Source organism: Canis lupus, chromosome 2 (assembly GCF_003254725.2).
Source record: "Canis lupus dingo isolate Sandy chromosome 2, ASM325472v2, whole genome shotgun sequence".
NCBI classification, from domain to species: Eukaryota; Metazoa; Chordata; class Mammalia; order Carnivora; family Canidae; genus Canis; species Canis lupus.
Genome location: NC_064244.1, coordinates 22,406,769 through 22,423,589, shown reverse-complemented (window position 1 = coordinate 22,423,589; position 16,821 = coordinate 22,406,769). Strand labels below are relative to the sequence as shown.

Below are 16,821 nucleotides of genomic sequence, written 5' to 3'. Positions count from 1 at the left end.
TCTTTCTTTCTTTCTTTCTTTCTTTCTTTCTTTCTTTCTTCTTTCTTTCTTTCTTTCTTTCTTTCTTTCTTTCTTTCTTTCTTTCTTTCTCTTCCTTCCTTCCTTCCTTCCTTCCTTCCTTCCTTCCTTCCTTCCTTCCTTCCTTCCTTCCTTCCTTTCTTCCTTCCTTCCTTCTTTCTTTTCCTTCCTTCCTTCCTTGTCTGCCTTCCTTCATTTCTTTCTTTCTTGTCTGTCTGCCTGCCTGCCTTTCCTTCCTTCCCCTCTTTCCCTCTTTCTTCTCCCTCTCTCTTTCCTTCCTTCTTTCTTTTTAAGATTTTGTTTATTTTATTTGAGAGAGAGAGCACACACAAGCGGGGGCAGGGGTGGAGGGAGAGAATCCCAAGCCGACTCCATGCTGAGCACAAAGCCCTATGCTGGGCTTGATCCCACATCACCAGGATCATGGTTGGAGTCAAAACTAACAGTGCCATTCAGCCGACTGAGCCATCCAGGTACCCCAGCCTATATTCTTATTAGACACGATCTCTCTCTATATGTAATATGGTACATACATGTGTACACATAGCATATTTTACCTCTACATGTGTGTATTTCTATTGATAGATGATGAGACCACATATTTTAATGTTCATTTAACAGATGAGGAATTCAGGTCAGAAAGTATTTAATGACCCATCTAAAATCCTGCAGCTAGATGTGTGAGAACTGAGACCCAACCTCATCTTTTGATGTCTTGAGCAGTTAGACTAATTAGTGTGAATTTCTTTAGTCCAGCATTATGTATTTTGGTGAACCAAGCTTTAATGATTTTGATCAAGAACTTTTAAAAAAGCACTTCTTTGTAAAAATCTGGCAATACAACAGTCTGACAACCTTTCTATACTTGGGTTCAGTGAGAGAATGGAGCCCTAATGCCCTAAGGTGTTTGTTGTATGTTCGGAATTAACTTTCTCTCCTATGCAACTAGAAGGGTACTTTCCTTGGGAAAACTGAGAAAATAGTCACTCAAATAATTTTTCTTCTGTTTTTTTGGCTCAGAGGAAGAATCTCAGTTCAGTAAAACTGCAAGATGAAAATCCTCTAGCACATGTTCTGAGGTATTTGTAACTGGTTTGATATGTATCCTTCTAGACTTTTTTCTCTGCATATAAAAGCATCTAAATATGTACACACATGTCCATGCAGACAGTGGATACAATGCAGTACAACAGCAAAGTGATAAAAGAATTGGGCTGGCCCAGAAGAGAATCCATCCTACAGGAGATGAGGAATAGCAAAGGGTTCTCAGTGGATGATGTAGAATGAGTCTTGTATCATGTGTAGTTTGGTGAGAAGATACGAGAGGGATGAGCACACCTATGTGGCCGGAAAAGAAGGTGTGCACAGGTGTACGAGAGCTGCCCTGGGCCTAGGAAAGTTTCGGTATGGGGCAATGGTGGAAGGTGGGAGGGGTAGGTAAGGACCAAGCGACGGGGTCCTTGTAAGTCATGTCAAGTCTTTTGGATCTTATCTTGGACTATGAGGAGCTATGGAAGATTTCAAGCTAAGAAGTTTATATACTTCTGTTTTGTGGAATGATGGCTCAGGAGACAGCATGGAGAGTAGTGAGACAGCAAGAGCGAGGGAGGGAGAACAATTACGTGATTATAAACTGGGGCTGATCATCTATAAAGTAGGAATAATAATACCTACTGCATGGAGCTGTTGTGAGAATGAAATGAAGAAACATCTGTGAATGTGCCTGTTAAGTTAAAAAAAGGAAAGGTATTATTTTTTAATACCATCTGGCAAATATTTCAACTCTACCACTTTCCCTTGTGACTGATGGTATCCTGATTTTTCTCAGCATTATTTCCTGTACTGCTTTTAACGGGAGGAGGGGTGGCGATAATCTGACCCAGGAAAGGAGGAAATGGTTTGCTTTATTTCCAAAAAGCATAGTGTTTACTTAGACAAAGAGTGTTTGCCAAGACATGAGAATATTCTTCGAATGTTTTTGAGGCAATTTGCCCGTGCCAGAGAACCATAGCATCTTTTTTGTGAATAACATTTAAATTTTCCAGACCATTTAGAAAAACGTCATGGTGGATAGTGAAAGGCCTAGTCCTTTACAATCTTTGTCTAAAAGAGGTGCTTGCTTTTCTCCTGAGAGGGGCGTTTTCCTGACTGGACAATTAATGCAGAAGTGTTGAGAGAGGACAGGAAATCAGTCACAGCTCATTGTCATAACTTCTGTGTTGAGCCCCTGCTGGGGGATCTGGTCCTCCCATCCTCTCATCTATCATCATTAATAATCACCTTGTCTCCTGTCCATCTCTTGCCCTCCAGCGACTCCTTTAATCTGAGTAGATAAGCGACCATTTCCAGTGACCACACAAGAGAAAGGTGTTTTGTTGCCTTTTCTTTCTTCTGATAATTTTCATTATACTCGTTATTGCTGCCGCAATCTACCCCCATCCAGCTCAATGAGCCATGATAGGATGAGAGAAACAATATGCTGAACTTTCCTTTCTCTCCTCTTCTGTGTTTTTCTAACATTCCTTGTTTTACATGAAGTTCAAAATTTGGGGATTCTTGAACTGTGAAGAATTAACTGGAGGGAGAAATGGTGTGGCTGTTTCAAAGAGGCATGTGTGTTCAATAGAGAGCCTGTTCTCTGGGTCTTGATGTTCCCTCCAGCTTGGGGGCTTTGGAACAGGGCCTGCTTGTGCATTTGGTACGATTTGTTGCATGAATTAACTTTTAAATGTTTTCCTGGCTCTTTCTGGGGATTTCTTGCTTGGCTGTCAGTTACCATGCACGCAGGCGTCTGCATCAATGTCCATATATGCTGTGATCCCATTCAGCTTCCCTCTCTCTCTCAGCCTGAGCCACTTCCCTCTATCCAGCTCATCTGTCTTTTATTGGGGATTATGGAGACTTTAGCATAGATTGCCATATAAACCATCTACATTCTGTACGTGGTTGTACCAGCTAATGTTTAATTGGGGCCTGGTAAATACTAAGTGATTAAAATTAAGTGAGGTTATTTTCATACCTACAGTTGTTTTTCATGATATTGCTTCTTTGAAATATGAGCATTTTAGAAAGGTTTGTTGTTTGGAGATGAACATTCCTTATGCATGAAGGTCCTCTTGGTCGTATTTTAGAAAGACTGAATGCTGATCTATAGGATTTAGCAACATAAGCTCTGCAAGGTTAATGGTACCTTGATTTTCCATTTGCTTATAGCTGACATCCCCGCCCCTTCTCTCCACTTTATTCTTCTTTTTGATGACACTAGCAGATCTGGGCTGATGAAAGGCCCTTTCTTTCTTTTTTTAAAAATATTTATTTATTTATGAGAGAGAGAGAGAGAGAGAGAGAGAGAGAGAGAGAGAGCACACGCGAGCTAGGGGAGGGGCAGAGGGGAGAATCCTCAAGCAGACTCCCCACTGAGTGCAGAGGCTGACACGGGGGCTCAGTCCCACGACCCATGAGATCATGACCTGAACCAAAACTAAGAGTCCGTCACTCAATGACTGAGCCATCCAGGCGCCCCTAGGCCTTTTCTAATTATAATAATTTCTGGACTCCTAACTATTCCTTCTGCTTCTGAGTATCTCTTCCTCTAGTTCACTTTGACCCCCTGGGATTTCATATGTGAGGATATTTATAACCAAATATCTTGAGAGCTTCCAGTAGTGTTCAGAATAGTTCCAATCTCCATACCTCCAGAAGTTGGATATTATATCCTTAGTAATGAAATTTAATACCCTGACTTTAGGTGTCAGGATTTCATACAAATAACTGAATTTATATGGGCTCTTCCATATTCTCAGTATAACATAGTTACTGGAAAGTTATAGTATAAGTGCTTTAACATGGGCTTGGGAGTTAGACTCTTAGTGATTTCTATCCCCAGTTGTGTGACCTTGAAATATGTACTTAATATCTTGGAATCCTAGTGTTCCTCTTTTACAAATGAGGGGGAATAATAGACTAAACTAAGTTTTTCCATTTTACTCTCTCCTGTGTAGGGAAAACCCCAGTTCTTCCCCATTTTGTGATTCTTCTCTCTGTATCTTCCTTTATTATTTACATGGAACACTGCAAAGGTCTGTTTCTCGTTACTAAATGTGTGTGGGTTTCCCCCACATCAAGCAATTCTTGGACACCATCTGGGTGTCCTACAATTTAACTCCGTTCTAACTGTGTCTTCCCAGAGGTAGAGTCAGATCCCATAGGTCGAGGCGCAGTCCCACAGGAATGCCCCCAGCACACAAACATACACTGGTGCAAGCCCAGGTTGTCATTTTGTGTTTCTGACCAACCAGCTCTGGAAGACCAACCTCCAGAGTGGAGGTTCCAACAACCCCTTCCTTGGATTCCATTAGTTTGCTAGAGTGGCTCACCGAGCTCAGGTCTATTTTTACCAGTTCATTAAAGGATATGGTAAAGGATACAGATCAACAGTCAGATGACGAGAGACACAGGGTGAGATCTGGGAGAGTCCCAAGCATAGAACCTTCTGTCTCTATGGATTTGGGGTGTGTCATCCTCCCAGAATGCATGTGTTTGCCCACTTGGAAACTCTCTGAGGCCTATACTTTTGGGATATCATGGAAGTTTCATCATGTAGATATGATGGATCATTAACTGTTTCAGCCCTTCTCTCCTCTCCAGAGAAGAGGGGGATAGGGCTGAGTATTCCAGTCATGACCCTGGTTTTTCCAGTGACCAGCTCTGACCAAGCAGCCATCCAGGACCCCAGTCAGGTAGTTTCATTAGAGCAAAAGACACTCCTGTTACCCAGAAATTTACAAGTTTTAGAATCCCTGTGTCAGGGGTGCAGTGAAAGACCAAATATTAGAATAAGTGATGCTCCTAGTATTCTTATCACTTAGGAAATTACAAGGAGTTCAGGAGCTCTGTGCCAGCAACCAGGGGTAGAGACCAGTATTGTCTCATAGCTGCTTGATAGGATTGGTGTATTAAACACAATAATGAAAAATACTTAGTTATGGTCTTAATACCTATAGCATACTTCTTTTTTTTTTTTTTTTTAAATTAGGCTCCATACCCAGAGTGGAGCCCAACATAGGCCTTGAACTCACAACATCAAGAGTGAGATGCTCAACCGACTGAGCTACTAAGTGCCTCAGGGCATAACTCATTTTATTACAGTTTGCATTTATTGTGTTTTCTGTTTGTTTTTTACTAACAAAACTGAAGACGTGTGGCAACCACATGTGGAGAAAGTCTAACCGTACCATTTTTCCACCAGCATTTGCTTGCTTTGTGTCTCTGGATCACTTTTTCATATTTCCTGCAGTATTTCAATCTTTTCCATTATTGTTATATTTGTTACGGTGATCTGTGATCAGTGATCTTTGCTGTTACTATTGTAATTGTTTTGGGAGCACCACAAATCACGCCGTACAAAACGGCAAGCTTGATCCTTAATGTCATGTGTGTCCTGACTGCTCCATCCTTGACTTGCCCTTCCCCCACCTCTCTGCTCCTCAGGCTGTCCTGTTCCATGAAACACAACAGTCCTGAAGTTAGGTCAATTAATAATCATGGAATGGCCTCTCAGTCTTCAAGTGAAAGGAAGAATTGCAGCTCTCTCACTATAAATCACAAGCTAGAAATGATTAAACTTAGGCCGGAAGCTGAGAGAGTCTGAAAGCGAGGTTCCTCAGGCCAAACAATTAGCCAAGTTATAAATGCAAAGGAAAAGTTCTTGAAGGAAATTAAAGGTGCTACTCCAGTGAACACACAAATGCTAAGAAAGCGAAAGAGCCTGATTTGCTGATGGGGAGAAAGTTTTAGTGGTTTGGAGAGAAGAATAAACCAGACACAACATTCCCTCAAGCCACAGCCTCACCCGGAGCCAGGTCCTTATGCTCTTCAATTCTCTGAAGGCTGAGAAGGATGAGGAACCTGCAGAAGAAAAGTTTGAAGCTAGTAGAGATTGCATCATGGCATTTAAGGAAAGAAGCCATCTCCATGACAGCAAAGCATGAGGTGAGGCAGCAGGTGCTGATGTAGAAGCTGCAGCAAGTTATCCAGAAGATCCAACTGAGATAATGGATGAAGATGGATGCATTAAACAAGAGTTTCAGTGTAGATGAAACAGGCTTCTATTGGAAGAATATGCCACCCAGGACTGTCATAGTTGGAGAGGAGAAATCAGTGCCTGGCTTCAAAGTTTCAAAGAATAGGCTGACTCCTTTGTTAGGGTATCATGCAGCTGGTGACTTTCACATGAAGCCCTTATCATTTCAAAAATCCGAGGCTTTTAAGAATTATCCTAAATATTCTCTGTGTCCTTCCTTCCTTCCTTTTTTTTTTTTTTTGAGGTTTTATTTATTTATTCATGAGAGGCACAGAGAGAGAGGCAGAGACACAGGCAGAGGGAGAAGCAGGCTCCATGCAGGGAGCCCGATGCGGAACTCTATCCCAGGACCCCAGGATCCCGACCTGAGCCAAAGGCAGACGCTCAACCACTGAGCCACCTGGGCACCCCATACTCTGTGTTCTTTCAATGGAACAACAAAGCCTGAATGACAGCACATTTGTTTACAACATAGTTATTGACTATTTTAATCCTGCTGTTGAGACCTGACAAAAGGATTCCTTTCAAAATATGACTGTTCATTGGCAATGCACCTGGTCTCCCAAAAGCTCTGATGGAGATGTGCACTGTGAGATTAATGGTGTTTTCATGCCTGTTAATACAACATCGTTCTGTAGCCCATGGATCAAGGAGTCATTTTGACTTTCAAGTCTTATTATTTAAGAAAAACATTTTTATGTAAGGGTATAGCTCCCATAAACAGTGATTCCTCTCATGGATTTGGGCGAAGTAAATTGAAAACCTTCTGGAAAAAGGATTCACCATTCTAAATGCCATGAAGAACATTTCTGATTCTGGAAAGAAGTCAGAGCATAAACAAAAACAGGAGTTTGGAAGAAGTGATTTTAACTATCTTGAATAACTTTGAGGGCCTTAAGACAACAGTGGAGGAAGTTACTGCAGATATGGTGGAAATAGCAAGAAAATCAGAATTTGAATTGAAGCCTGAAGACATGACTGACTTATGTCAATTTTATGATAAAATTTTCATGGATGAGGCATTGCTTCTTATGGACGAGCAAAGAAAATATTTCCTTGAGATGGAATCTACTCCTAAGGAACATACTGTGAGGGTTGTTGAAATGACAGCAAAGGATTTAGATATTATATGAATCTAGTTGGTAAAGCAGCAGTAGGGTTTGAGAGAACTGACTCCTCTTTTGAAAGACGTTCTACTGTGGGTAAAAATGCTATCCAACAGCATCACACACTACAGAGAAATCATTCATGAAAAGAAGAGTCAATCACAACAAATTTCTTTGTTGTTTTATTTTAAGAAATTACCATAGCCAACCCAACCTTCAGCAATCACCACCCTGATCAGTCAGCCACCTTTAACATTGAGGTGAGACCCTCCACCAGCAACAAAATTATGACTTGTTGAAAGCTCAGGTGATGGCTAACATATTTTTTTAACAATCACGTATTTTTGTAAGTAAACTCTAGGCCCAACATGGGGCTTGAACTCACGACCCCAAGATCATGAGTTGCATGCTTTACCGACTGAGCCAGCTATCACCTAGCAATAGGTATTTTTTAAACTAATGTATGTACATTATTTTTTGGACATAATGCTATTTCACACTTACTGGACTGCAATATAGTATAAACCTAACTTTTATATGTACTGGGAAACCAAAAAATTCATTTGATTCTCTTTGTTGTACTATTCACTGTATTGTGGTGATCTGGAACCAAACCAGCAATATCTCCAAGGTGTGCCTTTAGTTAACACTCAGGAAATGGCTCATATAAAACAGCTATGTAAGTAGGGCCTAAAGAAAGTGTTAATATTAGTTCGTCCCTAGATTTAGATGTCTCACATTCCAAGAGACTGAGGAAATTGTACTTATCACAAAAGAGTCACAGGTGAAATGTTTGAGAAAAGAATATAAAAGATGTTGGCAAAATTTCCAAACATAAAACAGGTAAGCTATGAGATGTATAGATTGGGAAGTTTGACTTCAGTGCTCAGCACAAGTCTGGAACAGTAAATTAAGCAGATGGTTTGTGATCATTTAGTAAAGACTGTAGTGGTTGCTAGGAGCCACCATGGGTTTACTAAGAACAAATCTTCCCAAACGTTCCATTTCCCTTTTAAATAGTATTACGTGGTGTGTAAATCTGAGGAATGCCATTTCAGCAAGGAGTCTAATTGTCTCCTTATGGGTAAGATGGTGAAATATAGGCTAGATGATAGTCCTGCTGGGTTTACAGCTTGGTAGCAGTCGAAGCCAGCTGATTCATGTCATGGTTATCTTGATGGGGGTCTCTAGTGTGATACCAGAGGCCAGCTCTGACGTAACCTTCCCATTTAAGACTTTAGGAATTTGGATCAAGACGTATGGGATGAAGGGCACCTGAGTAGCTCAGTTGGTTAAGTCTCTGACTCTTAATTTTGACTAATGTCAGGATCTTAGGGTTGTGAGATCAAGCTCTGTGCTGGACATGGAGCCTGCTTAAAATTCTCTCTCTCCCCCTCGCCACCTGTGCACATGCACACGCATGCGCATATGCTCTGTCTCACTCCCAAAAAAAAAAAAGAGGAGATGGATGTGTACCAACCAACCCGATATGTAGATGGCCCAAAGTTGAGAGGGATAGTAAATATAATAGACAGGAGGATAAATTCTCAGAATAGTCTTGATGATCTGAAACACTGCATGAGAACCTAAGAGATTGAATTTAATGAATCTGAAGGTGGAGACTTGAAGCTCAAAAGCTCGACTGGATAGGAAAAGAGATCTTGTTTAGTAGAAGTTTAGGTAAAACTGATCTGGTCATTTTATTGACCCAACACTTAATATTCATTCATTCATTCATTCATTCATTCAACAAGTATGTATGAAAGTATCAGCTGCCGTGCACTTCTCTTGGCAGTAGGGAGATGGTAGTGAACAAAATAGTTTAAAAAGCCCTACCTCCATGGAGCTTATGTTCTTCATATGCCCATAGTTTGTGCAACTGCTTTAAATAAGATGAACCTAATATTAGGCCTTATTTATAAAAGTGTAACATCCACTCATGATGGTTAAGAGTTCATCTCTCTTATATAATACCTCATTCTTGGTGGTCTCATTTATACTGAGATCACTGCTCTCAGTTCTGGACAAAGGAGAGTGATAATAGCAAGGCGAGAGGAACGCAAACCACATTGGAGGAGGATTGGTTGGCCCCAGGGAGAAACACTAAGTCAAATACTTGTAGGAGTATGACAAGAAGGTATTAAGCTTGTTCTGTGTCATGCTCAGGAGTCACTAATAAGTACAAGGAGGCTGATTCCTGGTGATAAAGAGAGGCTTATTGTGGAGTATCCTTGCTGCACCTGGAAACCCACCTGTGGGAGCTCCTTGAGGGCTGCCCTGGTACTTTGGGGATTCCTTGTGCGGTGCCTGGTATGTGGTGGGTGCCCAGACATATGTAGGTGGATATTCCTATGACGTTTGTGAAGGTAACCTAGGTACCCATTGTTAAAACTTCAAGCTCGATTTCTGTATGTCTTAAGAGTCTGAGGGTGGAATAAAGTACCTATGAACAGCTGTTGGGGGCCAGAATGTTTTTTTCTTCTATCACGTTCCAACATCTACAAGTTAGTTAAAGCCACTTAAGAGACATTTAAGAGGCCATTTGAGGATTTTTTTGAAATTTCTGAAGTATACTCTTCAAACATCACTCATCCAGCACTATGCTCATCACTTTTTGAGGCCTTCACTGTACTTCCGGGTCTGTAGCCTTGCTTTTTCTGAACTTAACAGCAATGCTACAGTTTAGCATTTAATTTTTTCCTAACTGCTCCGTGGGTCTCTCCAGCTAGATGCTAGGTTTTTTGAGGGCAAAATTTTATTTTATTTTTTTCTTATATTCTTTCAGAGACATAGCAAAACTCAGGAAATGACGATCGGGTTGACTGCTTGATTTATTTTTATTAGTTGAGGGGGGAGATTTATTAGTTGAGTGGGAGAGTCAGGAGCAGTATCATCCGAGCCACTGCAAGAAGTCATGTAAGACATGGCAGGTTAAGTAGACTTTAATTTCTCTATCCCTTGCATCCAAAGAAGGGATTATATTCTTAATTTATTGGAGTCTCCAGTGTTGGCTGGGCCTGTGCTTTGCACATAGTTGAGTCTTTGTATGTAGTGGAATCTGTATTAATGGCTGTATTCCAGAGCTCAAACAGCCTTCCTGGCTCAACCTCTGAGGGGAGGTGGGACAGCAGGTACAAATCTTGAAGCTCAGTTGAGAGACCCATTGACAGGGATTCATGTACTAGGGTGGCCAGATTTAGCACGTGAAAATGCAGGGTGCCCAGTCACTTTTGAATTTCAGATAAACAACAATGCAATATATTCAGGACATACTTACACCAAAAAAAAGTGTTGTTTATCTAGAATGAAACATAACCCAGGGGTCCCCTGCATTTTATCTGGCAACCCTTCATGTAAACCCTACTATTTCATATCCCCATGAGCCTATGCTCTTAGCACACCCCCAAATTCTTTCTTCACTGAAAGAAAATGCTTGTGCCCCTGGGTTGGGGGGATTCTAATTGTGAATCTTTAAAAATTAAACCAGGAGCATCCATATGCTGTATACTTTTTGTGGTCATCATTCTTTCAGGATATCCAGTAATGATCATTCCATAAACATCCAGGACCTCGGCAGTTCTAACTTAATTCGTCATGGTTTCCTTGGTAGCATATTTAGTTGGTTCCTATAATATACTATTATTTATATATTATTACATATAATATGTTTATATTACTATTTCTATAATAATACTATGTTATAAAAGTAATTTCTATAATATGGATATTATTTTGCTCAGGTATCAGAGTAACCACCGCTAACAAATAAATATTGGGCTGTCGCTCTGTGCACGGGAGTCAGATGAATGTGAATCGCATACACTCTTTCCTCTCTGCTCCTCCAGACAACCACACTGACTACTCAGAGCTGTAGAAATCAGAGCAAACCATAGCCACCCTCAATGAAGTGTTTTGTTCTCTTCTCTCATCTGCTCAGAGGAAAGATGATATTCTGATTTGTTGCACCTTATAAGCTTCCGTTTGAGGGAAAGACAGCTCACACTTGGGAAAATTGCCTCCATTTCCCCTGAATAATGGTTCTTGCTGTTCAGTAGGGACAGCTTTTGAGCATCATTCATTCACCCAGGAGATATTTATTAAGCAGGTGGATGCTGGGTAGGAGGGGAAACGAAATAAGTGAGACGCGGTCCCTGCTTTCAGGTGTTCAGGGGAATCTGCACATGACACACTTGCTTTTCTGGGATTCAGTAGTCATTTCAGTGAAAGTCTTCTGGAAAGAGTTCATTAGCTCGTAGAGTAATGAAATGATTCTTCTTGCAAATGCTTTAAATAACTAGCAAGCCTTATATTCTGAGCGAAAGCTACTCTAATGGGTAATGCCAGGGGCCGGTGTGAGGCTGTGTCCTTCTCTCTTGGTTCTGTAGTTAGGACTTTGCTACTCTTAGAAATGCAGATGCTCCAGGGCCTGGGTGGCTCAGTTGGTTAAGTGTCTGCCTTCAGCTCAGGTCATGATCTCAGGGTCCTGGGATCGAGTCCTGCATCGGGCTCTCTGCTCGGTGGGGAGTCTGCTTCTCCCTCTGCCTCTGTCGCTCCCCCTGCTGTGCTCTTTCTGTCAAATAAATAAAATCTTTAAAAAAAAAAAAAAGAAATGCAGATGCTCAGGCCTGCCCTGGCTCCACTGAATCAAAATGGGCAGTGCAACCAGGATCCCTGGTGACTCACATGTACACTGAAGCTTGAAAAGCATGGATTGGGGCCCCTGGGTGGCTCAATGGTTGAGCGTCTGCTTTTGGCTCAAGGTGTGATCCGGGGGTCCTGGGATCAAGTCCCACATTGGACTCCCTGCAGGGAGCCTGCTTCTCCCTCTGCCTGTGTCTCTGCCTCTCTCTCTGTGTCTCTCATGAATAAATAAATAAATACAATCTTAAAAAAAAAAGAAAGAAAAGCATGAGTTGACTATAGAATTTCTGCTTTGTGCATACGGATCATCTGAGGAACTTACAAAACCAGTTCCTGGGCTCTGCCCCTCAGGGATTCAGAATCTGTTCGACCAGGGTAGGGCCTGAGAATTTGCCTTTCTTTTTTTTTTTTTTTTTTATTTATTTATTTATTTATTTATTTATTTATTTATTTATTTATTTATTTATTTAATTTTATTTTTTATTTTTATTGGTGTTCAATTTACTAACATACAGAATAACCCCCAGTGCCCGTCACCCATTCACTCCCACCCCCCGCCCTCCTCCCCTTCCAACACCCCTAGTTCGTTTCCCAGAGTTAGCAGTCTTTACGTTCTGTCTCCCTTTCTGATATTTCCTTTCTAACAGGCTCCCGGGAGATGCTGTCACCATGTTCGGGAACCACATTTTGATTAGAAGCAGTCCAGTTTGCTGGGGTCCTTGAGGATGGCCTTTGGTGGTGGTGGTGACTAGGTCCCCAGTGAGGGGTCAGTGGAGGTTTCCTCTGCCTGCACTGGAGTCCCGCACATGACAGGGGTCTGGAAGGGAGTTTGGGGCCAAGACTGAGCGGAGTCTCCAGTGTCACCTTAGGAAGTTTGGATCCTTAGAACTTTTTTTTTGCTATCACAACATCTGTTTTTAAAAAGCCTTCGTGTCTGATCATACTCACTCTTCTGTTTGTGGTTTTTTTTTTCCCCTTTCAGGATCAAGCATGAAAACATCGTTGCCCTGGAAGACATTTACGAAAGCCCCAATCACTTGTACTTGGTCATGCAGCTGTGAGTACCTCGAGTGCCTGATGGGTGAGGAAGGGGGTGAGGGGAGTGGGGATCGCAGGCTAACATGAAGGTCCGCCTGTGGTCTAGGAAGCGGGGGTGGTGGCGGGCCAGGTGAGCCATGGGGTGGGACTGGGGACTCGGGCAGCCATGGCACCAGACTGAGCATCTCCATCCTCACAGTGGAACCCGATGCTGCCATTGCAGGGCGCCTGTATTCGGGGTGCCTCTTTTGCTTTTTCATGCACGAGGTCCAAATGGTGCTTCCTGAAAACACTCCAGTGGGCCCACCGAGAAGTACACTCTGCTCCCGTCTCTAGGAGAAACTCCCACCTTGTCTTCATTTCGAGGGATGCTGGGGGAGGGCAGCAGATGGTCCCTGTGGGCTCTGTCCTGCCATCGACTCTGCCGGCAGATAAATGCACATGTAAGTGAACTGGAACTTGTGCCAGGCCTAAGACAAGTATAGTTGGGTCACACCATGACACTGTCACCCCCGGCGGATTATTTCTGCTTGCCAGTGAGGCTGGAGATTATCAGAAGAGGGGAGAAATAAAAAAGCTGAATACTCAGGTCGAAACTTGACTCGAACCTGTAAGGCACATGTAAATGTAACATGTCCACTGTTCAATGAAATTAGTCTCTGCATTAGTAGGGTTGTTGGTTTTTTTTTTTTTTTTTTTTTTTTGCCTGAACATTTTTATAGGACACTGTAGGCCTTTTTTGTACCAACATTTTTAAAAGCATCCAGTCTGGAAGCACATGGATAATTTTTCTCTGTCCTAGCTGGCGACGGATGTAGGAAAATGTTGGGGTTCAGAGCTGACGGCCAAGAAAGATTTCTTGAGATGTCAGTGCAAAAAGGTGGTTCTATTAAAGCACTGGGACAGAACCTGTGGGCAGAAAGAGCTGTACTGGGGTTGTGATGGGCGGTTGATTATATACTTTCAAGTTGGGAGGAGGTTACGGACAGCACAAACCTCCAAGGTATTTTGGAAACAAGAGTTCCAGAATCCTGAGGGGGCTAGCTGTTGTTAGGAAAAGGTTATTTATGGGATGCCTGGGTGGCTCAGTGGTTGAGCATCTGTCTTGCTCAGGTCGTGATCCCAAGATCCTGGGATTGAGTCCTGCATCGGGCTCCCTTAGGGAGCCTGCTTCTCCCTCTGCCTGTGTCTCTCTCTCTCTCTCTCTCTCTGTGTCTCTCATGAATAAATAAATAAAAATCTTTTTTTTTTTTTTTTTTTTTTTTAGAAAAAAAGGTTATTTATTACTGTATGGAAAAAAACTCTGTCATGAGACTCTTCAGATGTGTATCAGTGGGCCATATGCTTGGGGAGTGATTGCCAGCATGGATCTTAGAGGGGTAGAGCAAAAGGAAGCTTCCAAAGGAATTTTTATATGTTAAAGGAAACTTACAGGATTCTGAGGGCCGGGCTAAGATTGCCTCTTGCCCTTAGCAAAGTATTAACATCCAGGCAGCTGAGTTCCTTGGGGAATGTCACTGCCTGTTTTAAGGATGTGTCAATGGGCAGTAAGTAGTATGAAAATATAACTTTTTCTTTTGCCTTTGCTTCCCACATCAGTGACCAGAAGTTTTACAGCTTTGGCTGTTACTGTCTGCCATGAGACTGGTGGCTTAAGCAGTTTCAACTGCTGGCTCCTCATTTATTCCTGATTACCTAAATGTAATCTTTCCTAGTTCCTTGCTATACTGTTTGTTTCATAATTCGCCACATTCTGGTTCTTCCTTGAGAGCAGTAGCTCTCCCCAGATTTGGGATACTCCCTAGAAGTTCATGTGACTTTGTTTTATATCGTGTTAAAAAAAAACCCAGAATTCAGCTGAGTAAATGTGAAGATCTAGTTGGCTTTATTAAATGATTCATGAGTTGGGCAGCATCCCATCTAGCAAGTAGAGATGAGCTAAACAAAAGAAAGGTTTTTTAAGGCAAAAAGAGAGCACTGGAAAAGAAAAAGAAAGGAACTTATTAGCAGGAATGCATTGTTGAGGCAAGCTTGCCATCCTAAAAGGGATAGAAAGGGTCTATCAGTAAATTTCCTAGTATTGACCAGGAAATGCTATACTGACTGATTAAAAAATACATTCCTGGAAAATTGAAACTGCAGTTAAGTTAGGTATTAAGTCTTGGTTTATTGACTTGGGGCCTTAACCTAAATGGTGCCATTTTGGGCCTGTGGCTTTCTTTTGAACAATAGAGACTACTCTTTTTTTTTTTTTTTTTTTTTTTAATAGAGGCTACTCTTACGCAGGTGAACCACTTTCTCCCCAAACATTAACTTCCCAGTAGGAAGAATATGGCATTTTAATGACAGGAAAAAGCCCAACAAAAATGTCGGTAGTATATTTAAATGTGTGCTTTTTTATTGGTGATGTGAAAAAAATGCATTAATATTTGAATCTATTGGTCTATGTATTCCCTTGCTTTAAGATCTCTGTTTATGGATCTGTCACTAAATAAATCAGTCGAAAGCATCCCCTTATGTAAATCTCAGCTCTGCCTCTTATTAGCTAGGTAAATATGGACAAATAACTGGGTCTCTCTGAGTATCAGTTTCCTTAATGGAAAGAAATAATAATATTGACATCTTCATCATCATAATATTTATATTAGAAGGTCTTAGTGAGTCCTGAATGAGAAAAATGTATAAAAATGTATTAAATATAAATAATGCCATAAATAGAAGGTCCCCAATACGGACTGTCTCTTTATGGACATCTGTATTGTTTCATCAGTATCTCTGCAGATGGTCTTTTCATTTTATGAGATGAAGTTCAAGTGGATTTGAATTCTAACTTTCTAAGCAACTTGATTGTCTACTTACCAGCAGGAGTTTATGTAAAGATGGGTCGGCATTGAGAGTATAAAAGTGTCTGGAATGGAACAAACCTAGGAACAGACTTTGGAAATCTTCTTGGGGCACAGCTGTCCCCACTCCTTCACTGAGCTTTTCTATCAGGGCTTTATCCCCTTTCACAATCATTCTAAAACCTCCTCAATATGGATCACATTCGTTCAGGATTTGTAATAACACAGAGGAGTCGGGCTAGAATGAACTTTTGGGGATCCCAGATGAGGTTTGTCAGGCAAGTTGGTGATAGAATCCAGATCTAGAGGCAAGGAATGTTTGAAGTGCTTAAGGAGGACACGATTTATGTGCACCGTTGAGGAGTTTAGAAGCGCTATTTACACAAATGTTGGATTTGCTAATTGCAAGCTGTTAACTTGTATATAAATTGTTTTTCCATTGGTTCTCATTATTTTTTTTTTTTTGGTTCTCATTACTTTTTTAAAATTCAACTTTGTTGAGGTATAATTTACATCCAATTAACTGCACCCATTTAAACTGAACAATTCAGGGGATCGCTGGGTGGCTCAGCGGTTTGGCACCTGCCTTTGGCCCAGGGTGTGATCCTGGAGTCCTGGGATCGAGTCCCACATTGTGCTCCCTGCATGGAGCCTGCTTCTCCCTCTGCCTGTGTCTCTGCCTCTCTCTCTCTCTCTATGTCTATCATTAATAAATAAATAAAATCTTTAAAAAAATAAATAAACTGAACAATTCAGTGATGAATGTGGGAGCGAATCATACTGGTGAAACCACCACCATAATCAAGAACAGAAAATTTTCATCACCCTAAAGATGCCTTTGGCCCCTTTGACATGCTCGCTTCCTTACCCCTGACCTTGGGGACAACTATTTTCAATCATTAGAGTTGATTTTGAATTTTCTAAAATATTATGTACATGGAATTATATAGAAGTCCATTTTTTTGTCTGGCTTATTTTACTCATCATACTTACTGACATTGGTTCGTGTGGTAGCATGTTCTTTTTCATTGCTGATTAGTATTCTATACAGATGAGTCCACATTTTAGCCATTTGCTGTTGCTGAAATATTTG

At 41.4% G+C, this 16,821-nt stretch overlaps 1 protein-coding gene across 2 annotated transcripts in view; it reads left to right on the top strand.

Annotated features, from left to right (window-relative positions):
- Positions 1-16,821, top strand: part of CAMK1D (calcium/calmodulin dependent protein kinase ID) — a 431,996-nt gene that overhangs the window by 245,243 nt on the left and 169,932 nt on the right. For both annotated transcript variants that reach the window (XM_025445547.3, XM_025445546.3), the window contains exon 3: positions 12,830-12,904. In XM_025445547.3, the coding sequence (XP_025301332.1) occupies positions 12,830-12,904 (75 nt within the window). The remainder of the gene's footprint in view (positions 1-12,829; positions 12,905-16,821) is intronic.